Source organism: Pseudopipra pipra, chromosome 6, assembly GCF_036250125.1.
Source record: "Pseudopipra pipra isolate bDixPip1 chromosome 6, bDixPip1.hap1, whole genome shotgun sequence".
NCBI lineage: Eukaryota > Metazoa > Chordata > Aves > Passeriformes > Pipridae > Pseudopipra > Pseudopipra pipra.
In genome coordinates, this window is record NC_087554.1 from 41,280,460 (window position 1) to 41,300,659 (window position 20,200).

At 53.1% G+C, this 20,200-nt stretch overlaps 2 protein-coding genes across 25 annotated transcripts in view; one reads left to right on the top strand and one right to left on the bottom strand.

The window, feature by feature from the left end:
- Positions 1-5,725, bottom strand: part of ABCD4 (ATP binding cassette subfamily D member 4) — a 29,982-nt gene extending 24,257 nt beyond the window's left edge. For 9 of the 23 annotated variants that reach the window (XR_010431414.1, XR_010431410.1, XR_010431411.1 and 6 more), the window contains exons 1-7: positions 5,565-5,722; positions 5,311-5,435; positions 5,065-5,192; positions 4,705-4,844; positions 1,833-1,949; positions 1,417-1,542; positions 517-567 (exon numbers count right to left, since the gene is read on the bottom strand). Coding sequence is in view for 15 of the 23 variants with exons in the window: in XM_064658701.1 (XP_064514771.1) it covers positions 517-567; positions 1,417-1,542; positions 1,833-1,949; positions 4,705-4,844; positions 5,065-5,192; positions 5,311-5,435; positions 5,565-5,611 (734 nt within the window). In the remaining 8 variants the exon portion in view is untranslated. The other 14 variants (XM_064658693.1, XM_064658686.1, XM_064658685.1 and 11 more) reach the window with 10 other exon arrangements.
- A 26-nt stretch (positions 5,726-5,751) lies between these two features.
- Positions 5,752-19,970, top strand: VRTN (vertebrae development associated). 2 transcript variants are annotated; one of them, XM_064658702.1, is made up of 3 exons: positions 5,752-5,858; positions 11,579-11,711; positions 17,089-19,970. In XM_064658702.1, the coding sequence occupies exon 3, from the start codon at positions 17,090-17,092 to the stop codon at positions 19,115-19,117; it is 2,028 nt and encodes a 675-aa protein (XP_064514772.1). In that variant the 5' UTR covers positions 5,752-5,858; positions 11,579-11,711; position 17,089; the 3' UTR covers positions 19,118-19,970. The 2 variants fall into 2 exon arrangements, with proteins under 2 accessions (XP_064514772.1, XP_064514773.1); XM_064658703.1 differs by lacking the exons at positions 5,752-5,858; positions 11,579-11,711 and adding an exon at positions 13,568-13,678.
- Positions 19,971-20,200: the final 230 nt, after the last annotated feature.

The following is a 20,200-nucleotide window of genomic DNA, read 5'->3' on the forward strand; positions in this document are numbered from 1 at the left end:
TGGCACTGAGCAAATTCAGAGCAGCAGTACAGCACAGGGAGGGTCAGAGCACAGACTGACCAAGAGGAACAAGCAGAGGTAAGCTGGCCAGGCAGCAGCCAGCACACCCACAGAAGAAATGCAGGTTAGCAACAGCAGGATGTTAGCAACATGTAACAAGTTCCCAGAGGAACAAGATGCGATAAGACTTCGATCAATCTTCCAGGTAAGGACCTGGCAAAACATCAGCAATTGTCTCTAAGTCAGCACCAAATCTGTATCTGGCCTCTAGGGATGTTAGAATGGAGGTAGAAGAAAAATAATTGTCTCCAGTTTTTGTGGATTATTTCTGCAAATGATGCACAGAATGCAAAGAACACCATGTCAGGGCTGTATGACGCTACAGTGGAAAGGAGGGGACAGAAAGCTCTGGCTGCAGCAACAGGACTTGGGCTCCTGTGGGACACATAAATACAACAAAGATGCCCTGAACTGGGATGATCCTTATGAGGATATAAAGAAATGAACACTACTAACCTGTAGAAAGCAGCTGGTTCTGCATTGACACGAATCTGCATGTGCTTGAACCTGGATAACCAAGAAAAACATAATAATGGTACACAAATGCTCAGTGAATTATATAGCCAAAACCCCTGCTAGAGGAAACTCATCTTACATCTGTCAGAGCACTGATCTGAGACAGTTCCTGACAGAAGCACTCAACAGGCTCAAAAAGGCACCAGAGACCAAGGCTTAGCACATGGTGACATCATTCTGGACCAGCTCAATGGTGCATTTGTATGGTATCCTGCCCTCTGCTCAGAACTTCTTAGCCCTTGGTCCTGTTTGCTGCTAGTCCAGCATCTCCACCATACAGAATCACCACAACCAACTGCCCTGGTCTAGGCTCCCTGTGCCACACCAGCTTCTGCTGCTGTCCTTGAATACCCTGAGCCCCGGGGAAAGCTGCAAAGCCCCTGCCACACACCCAGCCAACCCTGCAAAGAAAAGGAGAGTAGGTGAGTTACAGAGCATATGGAAAGAGTGTGATGTTTTGGGAACTTAATGAAAGTCGTGGTGAAGCAAAAACCTGATTTCTGTCAGTAGATGCAGTTCACTGAATTGCATCTGCACTCAGTGAAGCTCCACGTTCAGTTTTCTTCAACACACCCATAGCAGAGGCATCAGCAATGACCAGGCAAACAGCCTGAAGACTGAGCTGGGAGACTGAACCAAGAGCACTGCCTGCCATGACAAAGGGCAGAGTCCATCAGTACATGGACTTTGGAGCATGATTGCACAGGTAGGTTTCTCTGAGTGGGGGGAAAGCCACAGACAAGAGAAGCAGCTGCATACATAGCACTGAATGGGGACAAAAATGTAGCTTTCAGAGGAGCTGCCAAGAAACAGTGAAAACATTGCTCAGCTGCGACTCACCTGAAATCGCCCTCCAGTTTTTCCTGCTGCACAAGTTTAGACACAATTGGGCTCATCAATAGTTTGTTTGCAATTGTCCCAATGACAAAATATCCAAAGATGCTCACTGGGCCTAGCCAGCCTGTGCTACAGAGAAGGAGAAAGAGAGGTCACCTAATAATCCAAGCAAAAGGACATTCCTGCATCATTGGTCTCAAGCAATCAGAGACCTCGGCTGTGACCTCTCTTGGCTTTCGCAGAGGTTTGGGAGCCAACACTGCACACCCCAGTATCCCCAAGGCAGAATTCCCATTGGAGTGCAGAGACCACTCACCTGTGCGTACAAACATCCATCTGGGGAGTTGTAACATGGGTGCCAGGCTTCAAAAAAGAGCATAGGATAGAGGCATGAAAGCATGGCCAGGATGCATCCTTACCTGTGAAAGCACTGGTGTGTGTAGTAGGCCAGCGTGAAAGGTGAGATGACGAGCTTGCTGACCATGGAGCTGAGCTGCCTGCAGAACCTCTCCACATCCTGGCTGATGCGCTGGTCCCTGCTCAACACAAAGAGCCGTGGACACTGTTAAAGCCTAGATGCAAGAACCAGTACTAAACCCCTAAAAGGGAACAAGCCAGACTGTTTCACTGTGGGAACTTAGGACATCAGGGTGAGGTGAACGACCCTGCCTGGGAGGGACCTGCAGCTGTGACTTCTGCTCCCCCACAGGAGACCATTTCCATGGCCCAGCAGGACCAAACTAAGAGGGCCTCCCTGTCACCCAGGAAGAACAGCTCTTGCTGTTACTTTCACTCTGTTCCTTGTATTAATCCTTTGTTTCACTTTCAACAACATTGCTCAACTCTGTGCTAAAGGTCTCTGCATTCTTGTCCTTTACTCCTCTCCTGGAACAACCCCCAAACTACAAAACACTGCTGACTCTCCCCCAGACCTTCAGTACTGGTCCTGCATCTCAAGCATGAGAGCCATCAGGACTGGCTACGGCACAGGCCTTTGTCAACTGTTGCATATTTGCAAACACTTCCATCAAAGCCACACTTCCACAGTAGCAGGTCCCTTTGCTGCAAGGAAGAAAGTGCTTCCACTTGCCCTAGCTCCCAAGAGCAGGCAGCAGTACACCAGCCCTTCTCACCTCATTGGCAGCAGGCACACGGGTGACAGACCTTCAAGTCCCACCTATTGCACTGCTGAGCAGGAGTTGCACTTGGGGTAACTAGAAGAATTTCAACATATTTACTCCCTCGGCACCTCATCTGCCCAGAGTACATGGACAAGAACTTCAGCCTGCTGTGCTATGCCCAAGTGGAAAGGACGTGACTGTGAATGTTGGAGATCAGAATAAAGAGCAAGGCTGGACCCCTGGTTATTCTCAGTGCAGATACAACTACAATGACTTTCATCTCAAATCTTTTGCAGCCTTGGAACAGCAGTGGATGTAGGTTTGGGGCAGCTCTCACCCTGACTGACCTTACAGTCACAATTTTTTCTTTCTCCTCAGACTGCAATTGTTCCCATAAAGTTGTAATTTAAGATGTGCTACAGACTCATGGGAGGCTATTGCTTTTTACGAGCTATTAAGCAACATGTAATGAAAACACATAAACATCAATTCAAATGCCCTGTTAGGTGCTGCAAGTGTTTGTATGTCACTTAGAACGCACTCTTCATTCCTCTGAGATGGATGACTCCATGCATCTAACACTCAGCTTGGTTTGCACTGCATAATGGGAGGTCTCTTCATCTCTCTATTTCATTCTCTCTAAGGTGCAGAGAAAAAATTCTCATCAAGAAATTGCAAGCTGAAGAGAATTTTTCCAGTGACACCAAAAAGACACTAAACAATAAGACTGGATGTTGGAGCAGAAGCAAGGTGTTAATGAGAAATACTCCGCAGTAATCTCACACATTTGGTCTGCTAAGGTCAAGAGAGCTGGCTCTATTGCTGCAGAGCAGAGTGACCCAGTTATCTCCTGCATTTCACTGCATAGTGTGAACACATTCCCTGGTTAAAAATAAACTTGACCAGAATAATCATGTGGTGAGGGGCCTCTGTCCTCCACTTCCCTTCCACCTCCAAGGAAAAAGACAGGCATGCAGGCTATGGCCAATGCACTACACTCCCTGGGAAGCACTGCATGCCTTGGTGCATGGATTTTTAATCTCTCCTTACAACTCCGCTACCACTGCAAAACACCATCAGAAATGAACAGGAAAGCCTGGAATCTCAAAACACCTGTTCGTAAAACATTATCCTTTGATTTCTTGTTTTTCAGCAAGTATTTAATAATAACTTCTTTAAATTCCGGAGGGGGGAAAAAGCCTCTACCTTGAGATTGGCTCAGTTGGTTAGAGCATGGTGCTAATAACACCATGAGTTCAATTCCTGCATGAGCCATTCACTTAAGAGTTGAACTCAATGATCCTTGTGCGTCCCTTCTACCTCAGAATATTCTGTGATTCTGTGACTTCTCACATGATGTCTCACGTAGGATCTTTAACTCTTCAAACTGTATAACTACAACAGCAGTGCCCTGTGTGCAAGGACAGGCTGGAAGGCCAAGGTCCACATGCAGTTGTGAGGAAGGGAGGTGTTTGACCTTTGCTGCACAGCCCAGGAAAATCAGCAGCTCTGCAGTAAGCAGGACAGTGCACCAAGCAAACTGGAGAGGGACTTCGGTTGGGGTGGGCTGGGACAAGCAGGGAGGGACTGAATGCTCCTCCTCTCATATTTCGAGTCACTCCTGACATTTCCTTCCGAGGAACAGGAAAAGGGAAATGCAGCCCTCATACAGTGCAAAACAAAGCCCTTCCTGGATGTTACTCCCAAGGGTTATCAAAACCACTAAAACCCCAACTGAACAGAACTGCGTTCAGCTGCAGACTCTGGTGGTTGAAGTTCAAACAGAACAGGGACTGTCCTAAAGCACTGGCTGTGTGAAGGCAAGAAAGGCACTGCTCTCTGACTTCAGCCAGGCCCTTTGTAACGTCACACTGAGTGCCAAGGGTTGAGTTTGCAGACAGCATGTTTTATACTAGAAGTAGGTGCCTGTTCTGATTGATATCCATATTCCTTGCAACTGAAACATCCTACCCCTAAAACCATCATGACCAGCAGTCACGGGAGTTCCCAGCAACAGGTACCACCAATGCAGAAGAGGGCATTTGTGCCTAAATGGTAAAAGCTTCTAGGGCTCAAGCCCCTAGCCAGAGACACAGAGAAGCCAGGAAAAGGTGCACAGCAATCTAGGAGAAGCCAAGCAAGATACTGAAAAAAGCCGCAGGCAGCCTACGGATTATCGATGTCCTCACGCAGCACATGCAGGCTGTAGTAGACCTGGCCTTGGAAGTAGCAGCTGTGGAGGTATTCAGTGAGGGATTTCCTCCAGTTCACGTACATCATGTTGCAGATAAACTGGTCGAAGCTTTTTAGCTGGAATGAGGGCAAACAGAAAGACAGGAAGAGATAAGTGAGAATAACAAGCATTTCCCAAAATGAAATAAAAACTAGCAGTTTGTACTAGTGATCCATCTCACACGTATCTACCTAGCTGGACATGGGCAGACTTAGATCCTTTGTGACCAGAATCATGACGGGAGCCAAGGGCAACTTTCCCTTCCTCTCCCAAGACATGTTGAGCCTCTGGTCTTACCGTGGAGTTCACTATGATCAGAGTCACGGCAACGGCAGTCAATGTTTTGAACCCGGAGAAATCTTTGTTCCCTAGGACCTCATAGTACTGGCTGGGGATGACGCCGACCTGGTAAATAACCAGCTGCTCTGGAGGAGGGAGGCAAGCACAGGAAGGAATTGAAGGACAGCGGTGACAAGGCCAAGCAGGGGAGCACGGGGAGCAGCCGTGGGATGCCGCCCCCCCATCCCCACCACCCCGGCTCACCCAGCAAGGCGACACCGAGCAGAGTCAGAAACATGACGGCGCTCGCGGAGGGCCACCCGGGGAAGAGCACGGCCAGCAGCCGCAGGAACCGCCGCAGGAACAGCCCGTCCAGCCGGGGGACAGCCCTGCAACGGAGGGACACGCGGGGGCCGGCAGTGAGCTCGGGGGTTCCCATTCCACTCCACCTCCCCTCCGCCGCGTCCCGCCCTGGCCGCGGAGGCGCCCCCAGCCCGGCCTGTTCGGTCCCTCCTCACCGGCCGCCGGTCCCGGCGCCCCCCGCGCTGCCGCTGCCACCCGCCATCGGGCCCGCCGGACCGTCCGGGAGAGCACCGCCCCCGCGGGCGCTACATGGGAATATCCATCACCTCTCCTCGCCCGGCATCAGCCCCCCGCGCCCGCACGGGGGCAGCCACCGCGCGCTTCCGCGTGCGGCGTCACCATAGAGATCCCGCCCGCCAGCACCGCCCCTCCCGCGCGAGACCCGGCGGGAGCGCCCCCTGGCGGGGCACCGCCCTCACCACGGGCACAGCACCCCCTGGCGGCGGCGGGTGAGTTTATGCGGGGAGGGCGAGACCTGAGGCGTCCCCAGGAAAAGGGACCTGGCGGGGGATCCCGGGGCCGTGGGTGCGCTCCCGTCCCGCACCTCCACCCCACCCGCCCCCTCACACAGCCGGCCCGTGGCTGCCGGGCACGCTCCAGGGCCGAGCCACAGGCAGCAGGGCTGCAGAAACCAGGCACTAACCCCTCTTCCCCTGAGGAAGGAGCTGGGCGGGCGCGACCTGCTCCCTCTGGGGATCCCAGAGGCTGAGGGACGGTTCCCCTGGGCAGCGGGTACTGTCCACCTGTCACAGGGGACACAAGAAAGGAGGACTGGTACTGGTTCTGCATGTTTGGCTTATTTTGGGGTCAGCAGTGAAGTTTCAGGTTGCTTCGAAAGGACACACAACTTGTGGTGGACACTGCAGGGGATTTCTCAAGTGGGGACCTTGGGATAAGGCAGCGATTTCCACAGTGATGGTGAATGGTGGTGTGTGCTCCCCACTCTCCTGCATGAACTGGAGTGGGGCAGCACGAAACCCCAGGCAGAGGGTAGGGAGGGACTTCAAGAAAGCAGCGATGGGCTGTGCCAGTGAATGGACTCTCTCTGGCTTCTCAGTGATCCCAAGTTTCATACAGAAACCAACAATCATTTTTTTCCAGATTTGGGCTGACTTCTGGTTTCATAACCTGGAATTCTGGGTTGTGAAATGTTTCAAAGCAAGTAAGTTTCTGGACAAGTCTGATGATAAGGGATGAGGGATCCTATGAGTTTGCATCCCTTCCTTGTGTGTCTCACACCTACCACCCTGTTGATGCCTTTTCTTCTGCAGAGCTTTTGGGATTCTGCACATACCCCTTCCTGTACACCAAGTAGCTTTGTTCTTCTCCCAGTTCCCTGCCTCCCAGCCCTCTTTCTCTTCCCTCATCCTCCTTCATCTTTGCTCTGCTTCTACCTGCTCCAGATACTTCAATACACAAAATCAGAGCATATGTACTCAGGGATGCAAGAAGACACATCAATCTGTTTCCTCAGTAAATGGCCCCATCCTTAAGCAGTGTCCCTTTCTCCTTGTCCTCATCTCCTTCTCTCAGCTCTTTTACTGCATTCACAGTGCTATCAGTCATACCTAAAGCTTAAGCTTCAGAGGGCAGAGATCAGCCCTCTGAAAACCTGACCTCAGCGATGACTAATTTTTGTTAAAAGAATTGGTTTTTTTTCTCAGCTGTTGCATCAGACCTGGGCAACTGTTGCTCCCAGGCAGTCGCATCCTCTCACGGTGCAGTACTGCAGCTGTGGCAATTGTGTGTGTCATCTTTTCAGTACTTACCGGGACTGAACTGACTCCTTTGCTCTCTTGTCCACTTTATGACAAGGGGATATTCCTCCCCTTCCCTTCCCAACTGATGAAATGACTTCTCAGCACCAAGGGAGCCAGAGGATCTGAGATGGCCAGAACTGCCTATCTCAAGCCCTTCCTCCTACCTGTTCCTCCTCCCTGCCCTTTGTTCTGTCCCTGTCACCCCATGACCACCACCTGATAAAGCACAAGTGAGCTCCCTTTAGTGTATCAGCTTCAGGATTTTTCCTGGGAACCCTCCTAAGTCAGCCAAGATCAAGAACAAAAGATAAGTGCCTTCTCGGTGACTCTCCATCCCCCCTTGGAGGCTATGCCCTAGACACTCTGTGCTCTCAGCACAGAAACATTTACATCTTTTACAGCACTCCAGCTCTACTTCTCACGTTTCTCCCCCAGCAAACACCACGGCCATTCCAGTGTGTGTGCCTGGGGGCAGGGCTTGGGAAAGGACTGGGGAATCACAACTTGAGCAGGGGTTTATGTTTGCACTGAAGGGCCATATCTCAGCTCCCTGACTAGCTACAGACCCTAGAGAAACCCCTCTGCATTGCTAACCTGTCACTAAAGTGCCATGAATCCAGGGAAGAGAGAGCTGGGCATGGCTTGCTAGGTCATGGACTCCTTGAGGCAGTGTGAGTGAATTCCTTGTGGTATTTAAATCCAACCCCATTTGCTCCTGCTTGCTAGGTGTGAAACATCCCATCCCCCATCCTCCCCTGCCTGCTGTTAGATGCATTTTTGCCCTGTCCTGGACCAGTGAGAAAAGCCAGATCCTCCTGCACCCCCAGACTCACAGCGGTACCCTCTGTGTTCCCATTTCCCTGTGGTCCCTCTCTGCCTGTTGGTCTGTAGCTGGGATGTAGGGAGAAGCCTGGCAAAGCCATTTTTCGCTGTCTTTGAGGGGCAAGTGGCTCTGGGTGTTCTCTGAAGGAAGCAGCAGCTGTCTGATCACAGAAACATAAAACTGCACCCTTGACTCTGCAGCTTGCTTTCCCTCTTTCACAGGTCTTTCTTAATGCTGCTGGCTTTGTGTGATGTTGCATAATGAAGCACTGCCAGAAGATTATCCCCTTCCTGGACTTTCCAAAACCAAATCCACCATTTCCTGCCCATGTTTCCAGTTTCTAGTCTCTTCATATGTGCCCATCCTCACTGGAGTTTGCAGCTTCTTCAGTTTGGGATCACCTCCAAGCTTTAGCCCTCTGTCAGATCATTAGTAAGGGAGAGGTAATGAAGGCTGCCACCTTCAGTTTCAGCTCTGTCTGCATTACGGTATGAAATAAACCAACTAAGTTTCAGCTGGACCAGCAACCTGAATTAGTTGAGAGAGTCCCTCACACTCCTGTGCCACCCCAAAGCGAAGGGTGGGAATGGGGAACGGAGGGAGGCAACTAGCAGAGGCCAGGCTCAGCATGGCTTAAACCTCCATGGAGCCACACCATGGGCTCCTGCTGTGATATCTTAATGATTCTGCCTTTTCCTTCTCCACACTCTGTGCCTTAATTAGCCTTTCCCCCTCCTGTGGGCCAAACTGCTCTGCTTTCTTTTCAATCCTCCTTCCTTGTGCTTTGCCTCTAACAGTGTCTTTCTACTGTACACTTCAAAGGCTTTTCTTGTTGCATCTCCCCCATGCTGGCATCGGCTGGTAACACCCCAAAGCAGGCTAGGTCTGCCATGAACTCATAGCCATTGAAACGGCTTGAGGCCCTTTGGATCTGGGTAAGAAGAAGGCATGGGGGACGAGAGGTAAAGGATTTTCATCATTTCACCTACGAGAAGAATTATTAGCAACACAGGAAAAACAAGGGGGAAAGCAGACCCCTCCTCCACCCACCCTCCCCAGTGGAGAGCCCGCTGAGGGCAGAGTGCTTTTATGTGCAAGTGGGAGGGAAGGAGAGTGTTAGGGCTTCAGAAGGAAATGCTTTGATCTTGACTTTGAATCTCCTGCAGTTCCCAGCTCTCCCCCATCCCTGCCACCCATGGCCAGGACCCCAGGATATGGCCAAGGCTCCTGGTCCTTGCTTGGTGCTTTGGTACCGCACTTAGTGCTTCATGTTTAATTTCCTCCTATGTGCCAGGGAGCTTCATGAGGCATCAGGAAACAAGTGCACAGTGCCAAGACCAATTTTAAACTTTCCCTCCAATCTCACAGAGTGAGAAGGAAGAGGGAGGCCAGCTGGACAGAAGCCAGAAGGCAAAACAGTCCCGAGCTGAGCAGAGGTGAATTAGAGATGGGACCTACTGTCAGGGCAAGGGACGGGCAGACCTAGCTCTCCTGTGCACTCATGATGCATTAGACTGGTCAGTGCTGAACAGCACCCAGAAGATGAACTAGGAGGCAGTCACCATTAGGAGAGGGACACGGTACTCTGGGTGACTCTCAGGAGACAGCACTTCCCTGGTCCCACAAGAAGGGATCTTAGGTCAGAGAGAACAGCATTGAGGGCTCTGGGTGTTCTTTAAAGGATGGGAAGGAGGCAGCACTGAGGGGTGCTGGAGGAAGGGGAATGACCCTGAGCTCTTAGTCACTTCAAAGGAGGAGGGCAACAGGGTATGGGAGAGACTTAGGGGCCTCAGTCTCTTGTCCAAGTTCCCCACTTCCCTTGGGAGATGAAACTCCTGGCTGGGCCTTGCCACCAAACTGTCCTAAAGTTCAGGCCACATACTTCTGCCCACTGTGCCACCCCTCTGTCCTCAGTCACGTGGCTGAAGTCACTCCTGTAAACTGCTCTCGCTCACTGAGGTTGATGCACTCCATGTCACTGCCTGCCAGTTCTTACTTCAGCATCACCAAATAGAATTTCTCCTCACATCGTCTCCTATTATAATTCAATCACTCCAGCAATATTGCTTTTGGCTGAAAACTCCTTGCAGTTTGTCACCTTCCCTCTCAGTGTGATGTGAGCAGAACTGAATAAAATCCACTGTCTGCTGGTGTCCAGCACTGCCCAGGGCATGCACAGACAGAAGGATGCCTAACAGGACCTCTACACAGAGCCCAACAGTCAGTCTCTCTGATCATCACTTTAAGGGCTCCAGCACAGGCATGAGGTAGTGGGTTCAGAGGTGGTTTCAGGTCTGGGAATGAGAAGTACCAGATGATATGAACCCCAAAACAGGACTTCTTGAACATTCACCTTGAACAAGTTACTACAAAAATTGGTGCGCACTCCATGTTTTCCAGTTCCCTGTTGGGTACAATCACACCAGAACCACTTGACATTCCTTTCCCCTAAGACTGGTGGGTATATTGTAGCTGTAGCAACCCTATTTCTGTTGCCAATTCAGACTGCAAGCTCTGCTCATTGCTTTCCTTGTAGAGCAATGCCAGGCACAGGAGAGAAACCCAGCCAAGACAGCACACTTAGGACCCTCATGCTCTCATTTCTGTCAGCCCCTCAGCAGTCCCAGCTCCCCTGACTTCTCACAAGGATGACAGCACTCAGATTCAGATTCTGCAGTGCTCTGGAGGGAGAAAGATGGGAAAAATAGAAGCAAAGTCACCAGCAAGGGCTTTAAGAGGATGGACATGTCAGTTTAGCCCATGTATAGATCGTAAGTGGATCATAGATTAGTTTGAGTCAACCTATTCCAATTCCAGAGGTGGTTTTGGCAACTGGCTCACAGTCTGACCTGCCCCAAATGGCATTTGGCTGCCCCAGGTGTTTCAGTCATATCCCATCCTATCTGAATAGTCTCCTCTGGTCCAGCCATGGACAGCCCTGCAGTGGGTAGGGTGCTCTGACTCCCTCCACTCTTGGAGGTCCCCTAGGTGGCAGTGGAGGCAGAACTGGGGAACCTTCCTGATGGGGTGCATAACTGAGTGTTTAAATGCTGTCCCCATGTGTGGCACTGTCAAGATTGTCACATTCAGTGACAGAACCAGAGGAAGCCCTACCTTATTATACAAGAACATAGCACCAAGTCCTTGAGACACCCTTCCTCATAAGGTTCAAGTCAACAAGAAGTTTATCTGCTGAACACGGAGGTTGCTCTTGACCTGGAAGAAGACTCCAGGCCCAAATTTGGAGCAGTAAAACCTGCCTTCCAGCAAGGCTAGAAACATGGTGGCCTGAGACCCCCTGCAGATGAACATCTCTGCACCTTTTCTGTGTGTCTTGTCTGAGAGAAACTGGGCTGCAGCAGGCAGATTAAAGCACAACAGGTAGAAAAGCTTCTGGCAGCCAGTCTCCATGGCCTACCGTCATGCTGAAGCATCCTGCAGCAAAGCAGGAAGTACTCTGGTCCCCCACCTAACTCCTTCAAGGAACAGAAAAATGTTAACTACTTGTTTATAAGCTGGAAGGGTGTGTGTGTGCAGTCATCTGCATAACAGAACTGCCCAGGCTGTCTCTTTGTGTGTTTTCCAGCTCCTATGTTAATCACTGACCCTGCTGACTCTGGCATTTACCAGTGTCTCAATGTCCTGTGAGCACTACTTTACATTTGCAACCAAAGAAGTTAAAAGGATGAAGGATGAGAAAGGAAGCTCAGCAGCTGTGGGTATGAACACCAGCCTGCCGGGTGAGGGGCGGGGTACAGGGGCGGGGTAGAGGAGAAAGAGCTGGGACTTGATGGGTTGATAGCCGAGAGTAGAGCTGGCTTTAGAGATACAAAGATTGCTTGAGGGGGGGAAAAGCTCGCCAAGGGATGGTTTAGGTCTCTCTTCCTTGCTCTGTAGCTTCTTTGTATCCATTGAGAGTGACCTCTGTGAGCATGGAAGGCTGGAGTTCAGTATCACCTGGGGTGGTGACTCCTAACTGAGGCTGGAAGGACTGTCAAGCAGCCAGTTCCTCCTGTCAAACCCTCCTTGCCTGGCATCCCCCTGCGTTCCTGGGCTCAGATGTGAGACAAGAGAAGTGGGAAAAAATGCTCTGGGGTATGTGCTTCTGAGCAGTGAAGGTATGCCTTGATTTGTGCGGCAATGCTTGCTCCTGGACTGATGTGGAAGGGAAAGCAGCAGGAGAGGGAGCTGGGCATATTTACCCTGTTTGAAACATCTGTGTTTAGTTTCTTCCTGAATTGCACAAGAGTCCCATATGTGGTGATCCCTCATGCCCTCTCATTACCAAATGCTGCAGTAGAAATGAGTGCCAAGGTGAGGTTCCCCAAGGGCGTCACGGGAAGTCTCTGGCATCAGGAATTACTTTCTGCCCCTCACTGGGTTTGAGGGGGTTGTGGGGAGAGAAAACTACTTGCTGCCTGCAACCAGAGCTACACACACAGGAGACACACCAAGACCAGACAGCAAAGAGCCCAAGTCTTCCCTGTTGACCAAACTCTGACCTCTGTTGTTAAAACGTGCCCTGCCCTCACACCTAGGAGCAGATGGGCTCCTTAGGGTCCTATTTTGGGGTGGTGTAACTTGGGATGAGACAGGTCCTGGAGGAAGCTCTAGGGCTCTGGATGAGTGAAGAGGTTATGGGGTGGAGCTGGTGTTGGCAGTTTAGCGATGTTGGAGTGAGGTGCCTGATGCGCCTGCTGTTTGCACAGCCTCACGTGATGCCCGAGGGACAGGATGAACCCATTGTGAAACCAGGAGTTAAGGAGGGGGACCTCGGCCCCGAGATTAGGCTGGGGAGACAGTGGGGCAGACATAGTGGGGAAGAAGGCAGCTCCATGGAGGGCCCAGGCATGGGCAGGCAGATGCAAGGCTGTTCAGGAGGCTGCCCAGAACCGAGGACAGGGAAAAGGCTGCTGTCATTTGGGTGCCTCTCACAAATGAGAAAGTTTTGAAGAACAATACAGCTGATCTTCATCTGCCTTAGGAGGCTGGGGGTCCCACCAGCCTGGCCTTGACGGGTAAAGGGCATCACTTGGGGAGGGGAAAGGAAAGGCTATCTCCTAGCTAGCAGAATGGAAGGACTGCAGCCTCCTCAGGAACAAGCAAGGAGTGTGGGCAGACACACATAGAGTGTGCCAACACTGGAGCTGCAGTGACACCCACACGGGACCTGCCTGCTTCCCGTGGGACACGAGGGGCGCTCCCCACAGGCGCCCAGCCCCCACCCCGCGTCCCCCGTGGGCTCTGCCACCCGCCGTGGGACTGCAATCCCGGATGGGCTGTGGGGAAGGAGGATGCTGTGCGGCGCAGGGTGCCGGGGCTCGCCGGGGCGCAGCAGGGCAGGGCGGCCTGAGGTGGCGGGCCCTTTAAGCGCGGCAGCGGCGGGACAATGGCCATTATCACTTTAGCTTTGGAAGTGACCCCCAGCCCGCTCCGCTTTCATCTGGGCCGGGGCGGCGGGGATGGCCCGCTTCCTGGCGGGGGAGGGGAGGGCAGGGGCCGGCGGGGAGGGGCGGCCCGGCCCGGCTCGGCCCGGCCCGGCGCCGCACGCGGCTGCACGCTCCCGGGGGTCACTGCGGGGCTGGCACCGGGGCGGCCGCGACTCCGCGCCGCTTCCTGCCGCCGCCCTTAAAGGTGTGGGGCGGCTCAGGGCGCGGGTGGGGCGTGACTTGACCCGCGGAGCCAGGTGAGTGCGGAGCTGTGCCGGGCGCCGTCGGGGCTGCGGTTCCGTGCCGTCCCTTCCTAACCCGGGCCCTGAGAGCTGTACCGCCGTGGCGGCACCTTCTCCCGGCAGGCGGGCGTCCTGTCCTGTGTCTCTGCTCGGCAGCTGCCCGGGCACCGGCGGCCTCTCCCTCGCTCGGGGGCTGTGCGCCCTTTTGTCTCCCGGCGAGAGGAGCGGCCGCCCGTGCTCCCACTCAGGGTGCGGGGCTGTCCCTGTCCCGGGGCGGCCTCACGGAGCCGCCTCCGCCGCCTTCGGGAGAGGCGAGAGCGACCGCGGGTGCGCGCTCACGGGTGCCCGGGGCTGGGGGCGGCTGTCAGGCACCGCCCGCACCCCAGCGGTCAGTGCCTCTGCCCGAGGGGCGGCCGAAGCTGGGCTTGGCTGCAGCGCTTCGGCCTAGGTGAAGGTGGGTCCCAGGCTTTTCTCTCTCCCGGCGAGCGACGTTCATGGGCTTCGGTGGCCGTGTGGGTATTGGCAGACTGAGCAGGCTGCCCGAGCTGCCAGTGCTACTCACCCACTGAAACTCCCTCGGTGATATTTCAAGCCTAGATAGCTCCTGGAGACTACTGCCTCTGTGCTCCTGCTGAACGGTCAAATGAGAGCCTTTACCGATGGGGTGCCCTGAGCCCGTAGCTGGGGCTGGGAAGCGAGCCACCTAACCCAGCTGGGCTGGGATGCATGGACACCCCTGCTCCTGCGAGGTGCCAATGCTGCCGGGCAGCCCGGGTGGCAGGAGCTGAAGTCTCCAAGATTCCTGTTGGTGGGAGCGTTTTTTGGGACTGGCTGGGGGAACTTGCACTACTGGATGCCACCAGCCCATCAGTTTAGGTGAGGGAACGTGATCTTCAAGTGTTTCCTTATCTGTTACAATGCAAAAGCAGCCAGGTTAGGTAAAACCTCTTTTATCTGCTGTGAAAAGCTCCCTGGGTTACCTCTTGGTGCTGAGGCAGTTTAGTGAGCACTTGTCTGTCGTGTTCAGCTGGCTTCCCTGGGGGTGTGCGGGGAGAAGTGTTCCCTTTGTAACAGGTCCCCTGTGTTGAGAGCTGCCTGGGTTTGATCTGGCAATGAACCAAGCCCCCCAGCCTGTCTGACTTCTGCTTCTGATTTACCCAAGCCCTGCTCCACCATTTCAGCTGTGGGTTTTGCCTTAGGATTGCTCTGGGCAGCAGGAGCTGGCAGTGACATTGAAGCTGTGGAGTTGTCACTGAAGAACAGGCTTAAGTCCTGTGCCCCCAGCTCTCCCTCCCTATGTCTCCCCCAAGCTGTAAGGGGGTGGAAAATGCCCCAAGGACATAAAGACCAGGGTTGTTGCTAATGCTCCCTAGCCTATGTCAGCTCCTCACCCTCTCCAGGGGAAAAAAAGCCTGTCTTGCCTTTCCTGGCTCTGCTGGTGGGACAGTGGCATGCTGTGGCTGCTGAAAGGGGAAGGAGTGGCTGCTGCAGAGAGAGGTGGCTGGCCCTAAAGGGTTTGACAGGCTCCAGAGAAGGAGGACTTGGGCTTTGTCAGCCCTACAGCTCTCCTGAGGGATGCCTTTGCTTCAGCTCCTCAAGCACATATTACCACAGGCTTAGTCAAAATATTTGTAAACTTCTCTGAACTTCCAGGAGAATAACAATACACACCTGACCTGAAGTGACAACCCCATACTTCCTCAGACCAGGATTTTAGGACAGTTTATCTTCTCTGCTTCACAGCTGTGTGCATTCTCCTGCGTTTGCCTCTGATAACTGATGCCCCACAGCTGTGGGAGCAGCTGTAAGACGGTTCTGGCCTCTGACATGCAGGAGATCTTGGAGGAGTTTGGAGCAGGGGAAGTGACTGGATATGGTGACTACCTGTAGTCTGACTAAAGGCAAGGGGCAGCAGCAGCAGAGAGGCTCCTTGTGGTGAAGAGCCTGTATGTGTCCATGGGATTCTTTGGTACCTCATTTTGTTTGTGGTTTGGTCATGGGGTATGGTAGATGCTACAGCAATAATAACCATATCTGCAACAGGGCTAAGAATTGGGAGAGGTCAGGCAGGATATCTGTTTTATTGAGCTCCTGCTTTTCCTGCCTGGCCCTGCTGTTGCCCATCTCTCCACGGAGCTGTGAGTGCATAATGATATCTGTGAAGTGTGAGAAGGTGGGCTCAGGCTGGGATGTGAATTGAGTAGGCTGCAAAGTGATGCCCTACGTGTCGGGGGCAGTATGGGAATAAACCTTAGGAGAAAATGGAGGAGATTGTGATTCTTATTTGAGTGTTGTGGTCCTTTGGAGAAAACTGGCTCAAGTGGGAGAGACTGGGCACGCTGGTGGTGAAAGGATGCTGAAGAGGGCTGCACTGATGAAGCTGGACCATAGGCTAAAGAGTGCGCAGCCATCATGAAAGCCCTTGGGAGTGGTGGGGGCAGAGCTATAGAGGTGTCTAAAAGCTGGACAAAAAGGAGAAGGCAGATTTGACCCTTTGTATTGCATGAGTGGGAACTGGCATGCAGAGGGAGGGAGGACAGGACTGGGACCAGCTCAGACAGGGAGGAGGGCTCCATACAGCCTCTGAACTACCTACTCAGTGCTCACACTCTGTCTGCACTTTTAGGTTGCCTCCTGCCCTGTAGCTCATCTAGTAGAAGCCCTCCTTTTGTGACTTCTGTTTGGCTGGTAGTGTGTGTCTGCTGAGCACCAAGTGACATCTAGTGTCAGCTCAGGCAGCAGTAACTGTGGCTTCGGCTGGCTCTGTCTCTTCCTCCCATCCCAGGTTCTGTTAGGGCAGTTTTCAGTGCATGCAATGGTTGCAGCTGCAGTGCTCCCCTCTGAGGGAGGGGACAAGCTCCTTGCTCCTTCTTCTGTTGAGCTTGAACAGTTTGAGCCAGGATCCTCCATATCGGCATGCAGTGTGGTTCTGTCACAGGTCCCTTCCTGCAGAGGTGACAAATGTTTTCCCTTTGAGAGAAACCCTTCTCTCACAGTGCTGGTAGGGGAATGGTAAAATGGAAAGGATGGAGGTACTGGTGGGGGAGGTGGGTGTAGGAGTGATGCCAGGCACAAAGCCAGGCGTGCAGGGGTGGGAGGTGATGTGGCTTCCCACCCCAATGGATGCAGTCACTCCTTAGTTTCACTTGAGACATGTGGAGGATGTGTGCAATGTGTGCTGCCCACAGAGGTCACTGGAGAGCAAGCTGAGCTCATGTCCCGGTCCCAGGTCTGCCTGTGAGGACCCAGGCTTCCTCCTTTTGTCCTTGGGACTGTGGGTGGAGGGGTGAGCAGTGGCCTTTCCTCTACCTTTTCCCCCATCCTGTTCTTTGGGCAGGAGCTGGACCTGGAGGCCAGGCCCTTGGCAGTCTGTACTGTACACTGTTTTCATCTCTAGTGAATTCTTTCTTTTTGCCATCCTTCAGGATGATCCAGCGGCACCAGCTGGTGCAGTCTGTGCTGCAGGAGCTACAAGAAGCCACTGAATGCTTTGGCCTGGAGGGTCTCACCAGTGCTGCACTGGAGGCGGAACGGACCCTGTCATCTTTCTCCCTGCCTGGCTATTGTGGGAGTCAGTTCCAAGATGAGCTAGAGGTTGACCGGGTAGCCAGGAGCCTCTATCCTGAGGATGCCCCAAGTAACATGCTGCCTCTCGTTTGCAAAGGTGAGGGAAACCGCCTCTTTGAGGCTGCCAGTGTGCTGCTCTGGGGCAACCCCAGCCTCAGCCTGGAGCTGCAAGTGCGTACCGTTGTGGAGATGCTGCTGCACAAGCAATACTACTTGAATGGCATGATTGATTCCAAAGTGATGCTGCAGGCTGCCCGCTACTCCCTCTGCACTGAAGAGACCCCGGAGATGACCAGCCTTCCCATGGCTATCCTGGAGGCCATCTTCGATGCTGATATCAAAGCTACCTGTTTTCCTGGCACCTTTGCCAACATGTGGCATGTCTATGCCCTTGCCTCAGTACTGCAGTGTAACATCTACTCTATCTATCCCATGAGCAACTTGAAGATCCGTCCCTATTTCAACCGGCTCATCCGGCCCAGAAAGTGTGGCCCGCAAACCTCCACACTCCACATCATGTGGTCGGGGCAGCAGCTCTCTCGGCAGGTCTTCAAAGCGCAGTACTTTGTGGCTGTGGTTGGCCTGGAGGAACTAGAACCCACAGCACCTTCACCAGAGCCTCCTGTCCAGCCCATGAAGACCCTTGAGCTGCTGAACAGTGACCCCCAGCTGACCTATTCTAACCTGCGTGACCGGTACAGCATTACCAAGAGCACCTTCTACCGCTGGAAGCGCCAGTCTCGTGAACACCGGCAGAAAGCGGCTGCCAGGTTTGCAGCTAAACACTTCCTTCAGTCCTGCTTTCAGGAGGGCAATATAATCCCCCTCCAGCACTTCCGACAAATGTTTCCAGAAATCTCCCGATCCACATACTATGCCTGGAAGCATGAGATGCAGAGCATGGTCAATGGTGATGCTTCTCCTCTGTCTGAGGCTCACAGGTTGCAGGAGCTTCACAGGGATGTCCCAAAAAAGGCTGATGTGAATGAGCCAGCTAATTCACAGGCGAGCTTAAGATCCCAGAGTCCTTCCCTAGACCCCATCCAAGCAGGAATCTTCATGCAGGGAGCCAAATCCTACTTAGAGAAATGCATTTCTATGAACACTCTGGTGCCTTACAGGTGCTTCAAACGCAGCTTCCCTGGCATCTCCAGGTCCACTTACTACAACTGGCGAAGAAAAGCAATCAAGGAGAACCCCAACTTCAAACACCCCCAGTCACCATTGGATAACCAGAAAACTCTACCTATAGGAAAGCCATTCCTGCAGTTGAAGCCAAACAGTGTGCCTGTTAGGAAGAGACGAAATGGAGACCGGCCAGCGCCCAGGAGTCTCCTGCAGCTCAAGCCTTCTCTGTGCTGGAGAATGCAGTTGCGAGATGTGGCCAGGAGGCAGGTCCAGCAATGGCAGCTGCCGTTCTGCAAGTACCGCTTGCGCTACCCATCTCTCTCCTCCACAGCCTACTGGTTTTGGAAGGGCAGTGGCAAGGCTATTGGGCAGCATCGCCTGCCCTGGACTAGCTCCAGCCAGCCATTGAACCGTGTGGCTTCCCTGGTGCCTCCAAGAGTGGAGCCAGGCCTCAAGCCCCAGTGCCGAGTGGAGGGAGCCACCAAGCACATAGATAAGCCAGTGCCTGCCATCCCATGCAACACTACCATTTCAGGCTATGCCATGTCAGACAGAGCCAACAGCCGCATGTTTGTGATGGATGTGATTGCCACTGCCCAGTTCAAGGCACAGGCCAAGCTGTTCCTGCAGCAGCGCTTTGAGTCGAAGAACTTCCCAACCTACAAGGAGTTCAGTGCCCGCTTCCCACTCACAGCCCGTTCCACCTATTACATGTGGAAGCGTGCCCTGCATGATGGGCTGACGCTGGTGGATGCCTGAGTGCCAGTTGCCAGCTGGCTTGGCCACAGCTCCTCTGCTGATGTGCCCTTTGGCTTTCTGGTGGGGTGTCTGGGCTGGGGCCTCACTCTAACTTTTGTTCTGGTTTTGTGTTGTTTTGTTCCTAGTCTCTGGCTTTATTTTCTGTGTGGTTCAATCAGGTATGCGAGCATTCTCACAGCGCCTATTCCCAGAGACTGGAAGAATGGAAGGAGAAGGCGCTGAGCTGCCCCAAAGGGAGAGGGGCCAGGAAGTTGTTTTCCCTCTTTTTTGCACTCAGAGGATGAGCAAGGGAGGCAGTAGTGTGTCAGTGTCGCGAGATGCTGCTGGACCTCTTGAGATGGAGGATGTGAAGGCCTCTCTGCCCCAGGCAGTGCCTTGAATGAGTAATGTGGAGGTGCCCAGCATGTCCTCAGTGAGCAGAGTAGTGCTGGCTCAGCTATGGGTGAGGAGGGGCTTGGGGAGTGCTCAGCTTTATGCAAGAAGCATCTTTGCTCTGGGTTCTTCCCAGCTAAGGAGAATAAAAGCTTCACTTGGGGTCAGTGCTGATGCCACTTGGTTTTCTGGCTCTTAATACCTGCCTTGGGTTGTTCTGATCTTTCCTAGAGGAGCAGAGGTTGGTAGCAATAACCTTTTACACAAACCTTTACTTCCTGAGCTGGCAGCTGCCATATTTTTCTAGGGTCTCTCTTCCCTGGTGCCTGGGAGAAGTCAGAGAGACTGAAACTTCTGTGCCCAGTGTCCTTGCATCCCCTGCGCTGTGCTGCAAGCAACATGGTTTTCTCCTAGCAGCAAGTCTGGGTGCATATTATCTCACTTGTAAGAAACCAAAGCAATAAAGACTCTTCTACTCTTAGTCCTGTGTGGTTTCTAACTCATGCTGTGTGATTTCTAGGCTAGGCTTTCCCTTCCCTGTCTGCTTTCTAAAACTGTCTTGTGGGCAGGGAGAGACTGCACACCTCAGTCTCTGCTTCTGAGAAGGTCCTCTTCTGCTTCTTGAGCCCTGGGGACAATCTGCTGCTTGATGGCGCTCTGAAGACCTGGCTGGAGCTGTGGTCTCCCTGGTAAGGGGCCAAGGCTTGTCTC

What these genes read in the sequence shown, in the direction of transcription:
- VRTN (XM_064658702.1), top strand. Translation starts at nt 17,090, where the DNA reads ATGATCCAGCGGCACCAGCTGGTGCAGTCTGTGCTGCAGGAGCTACAA.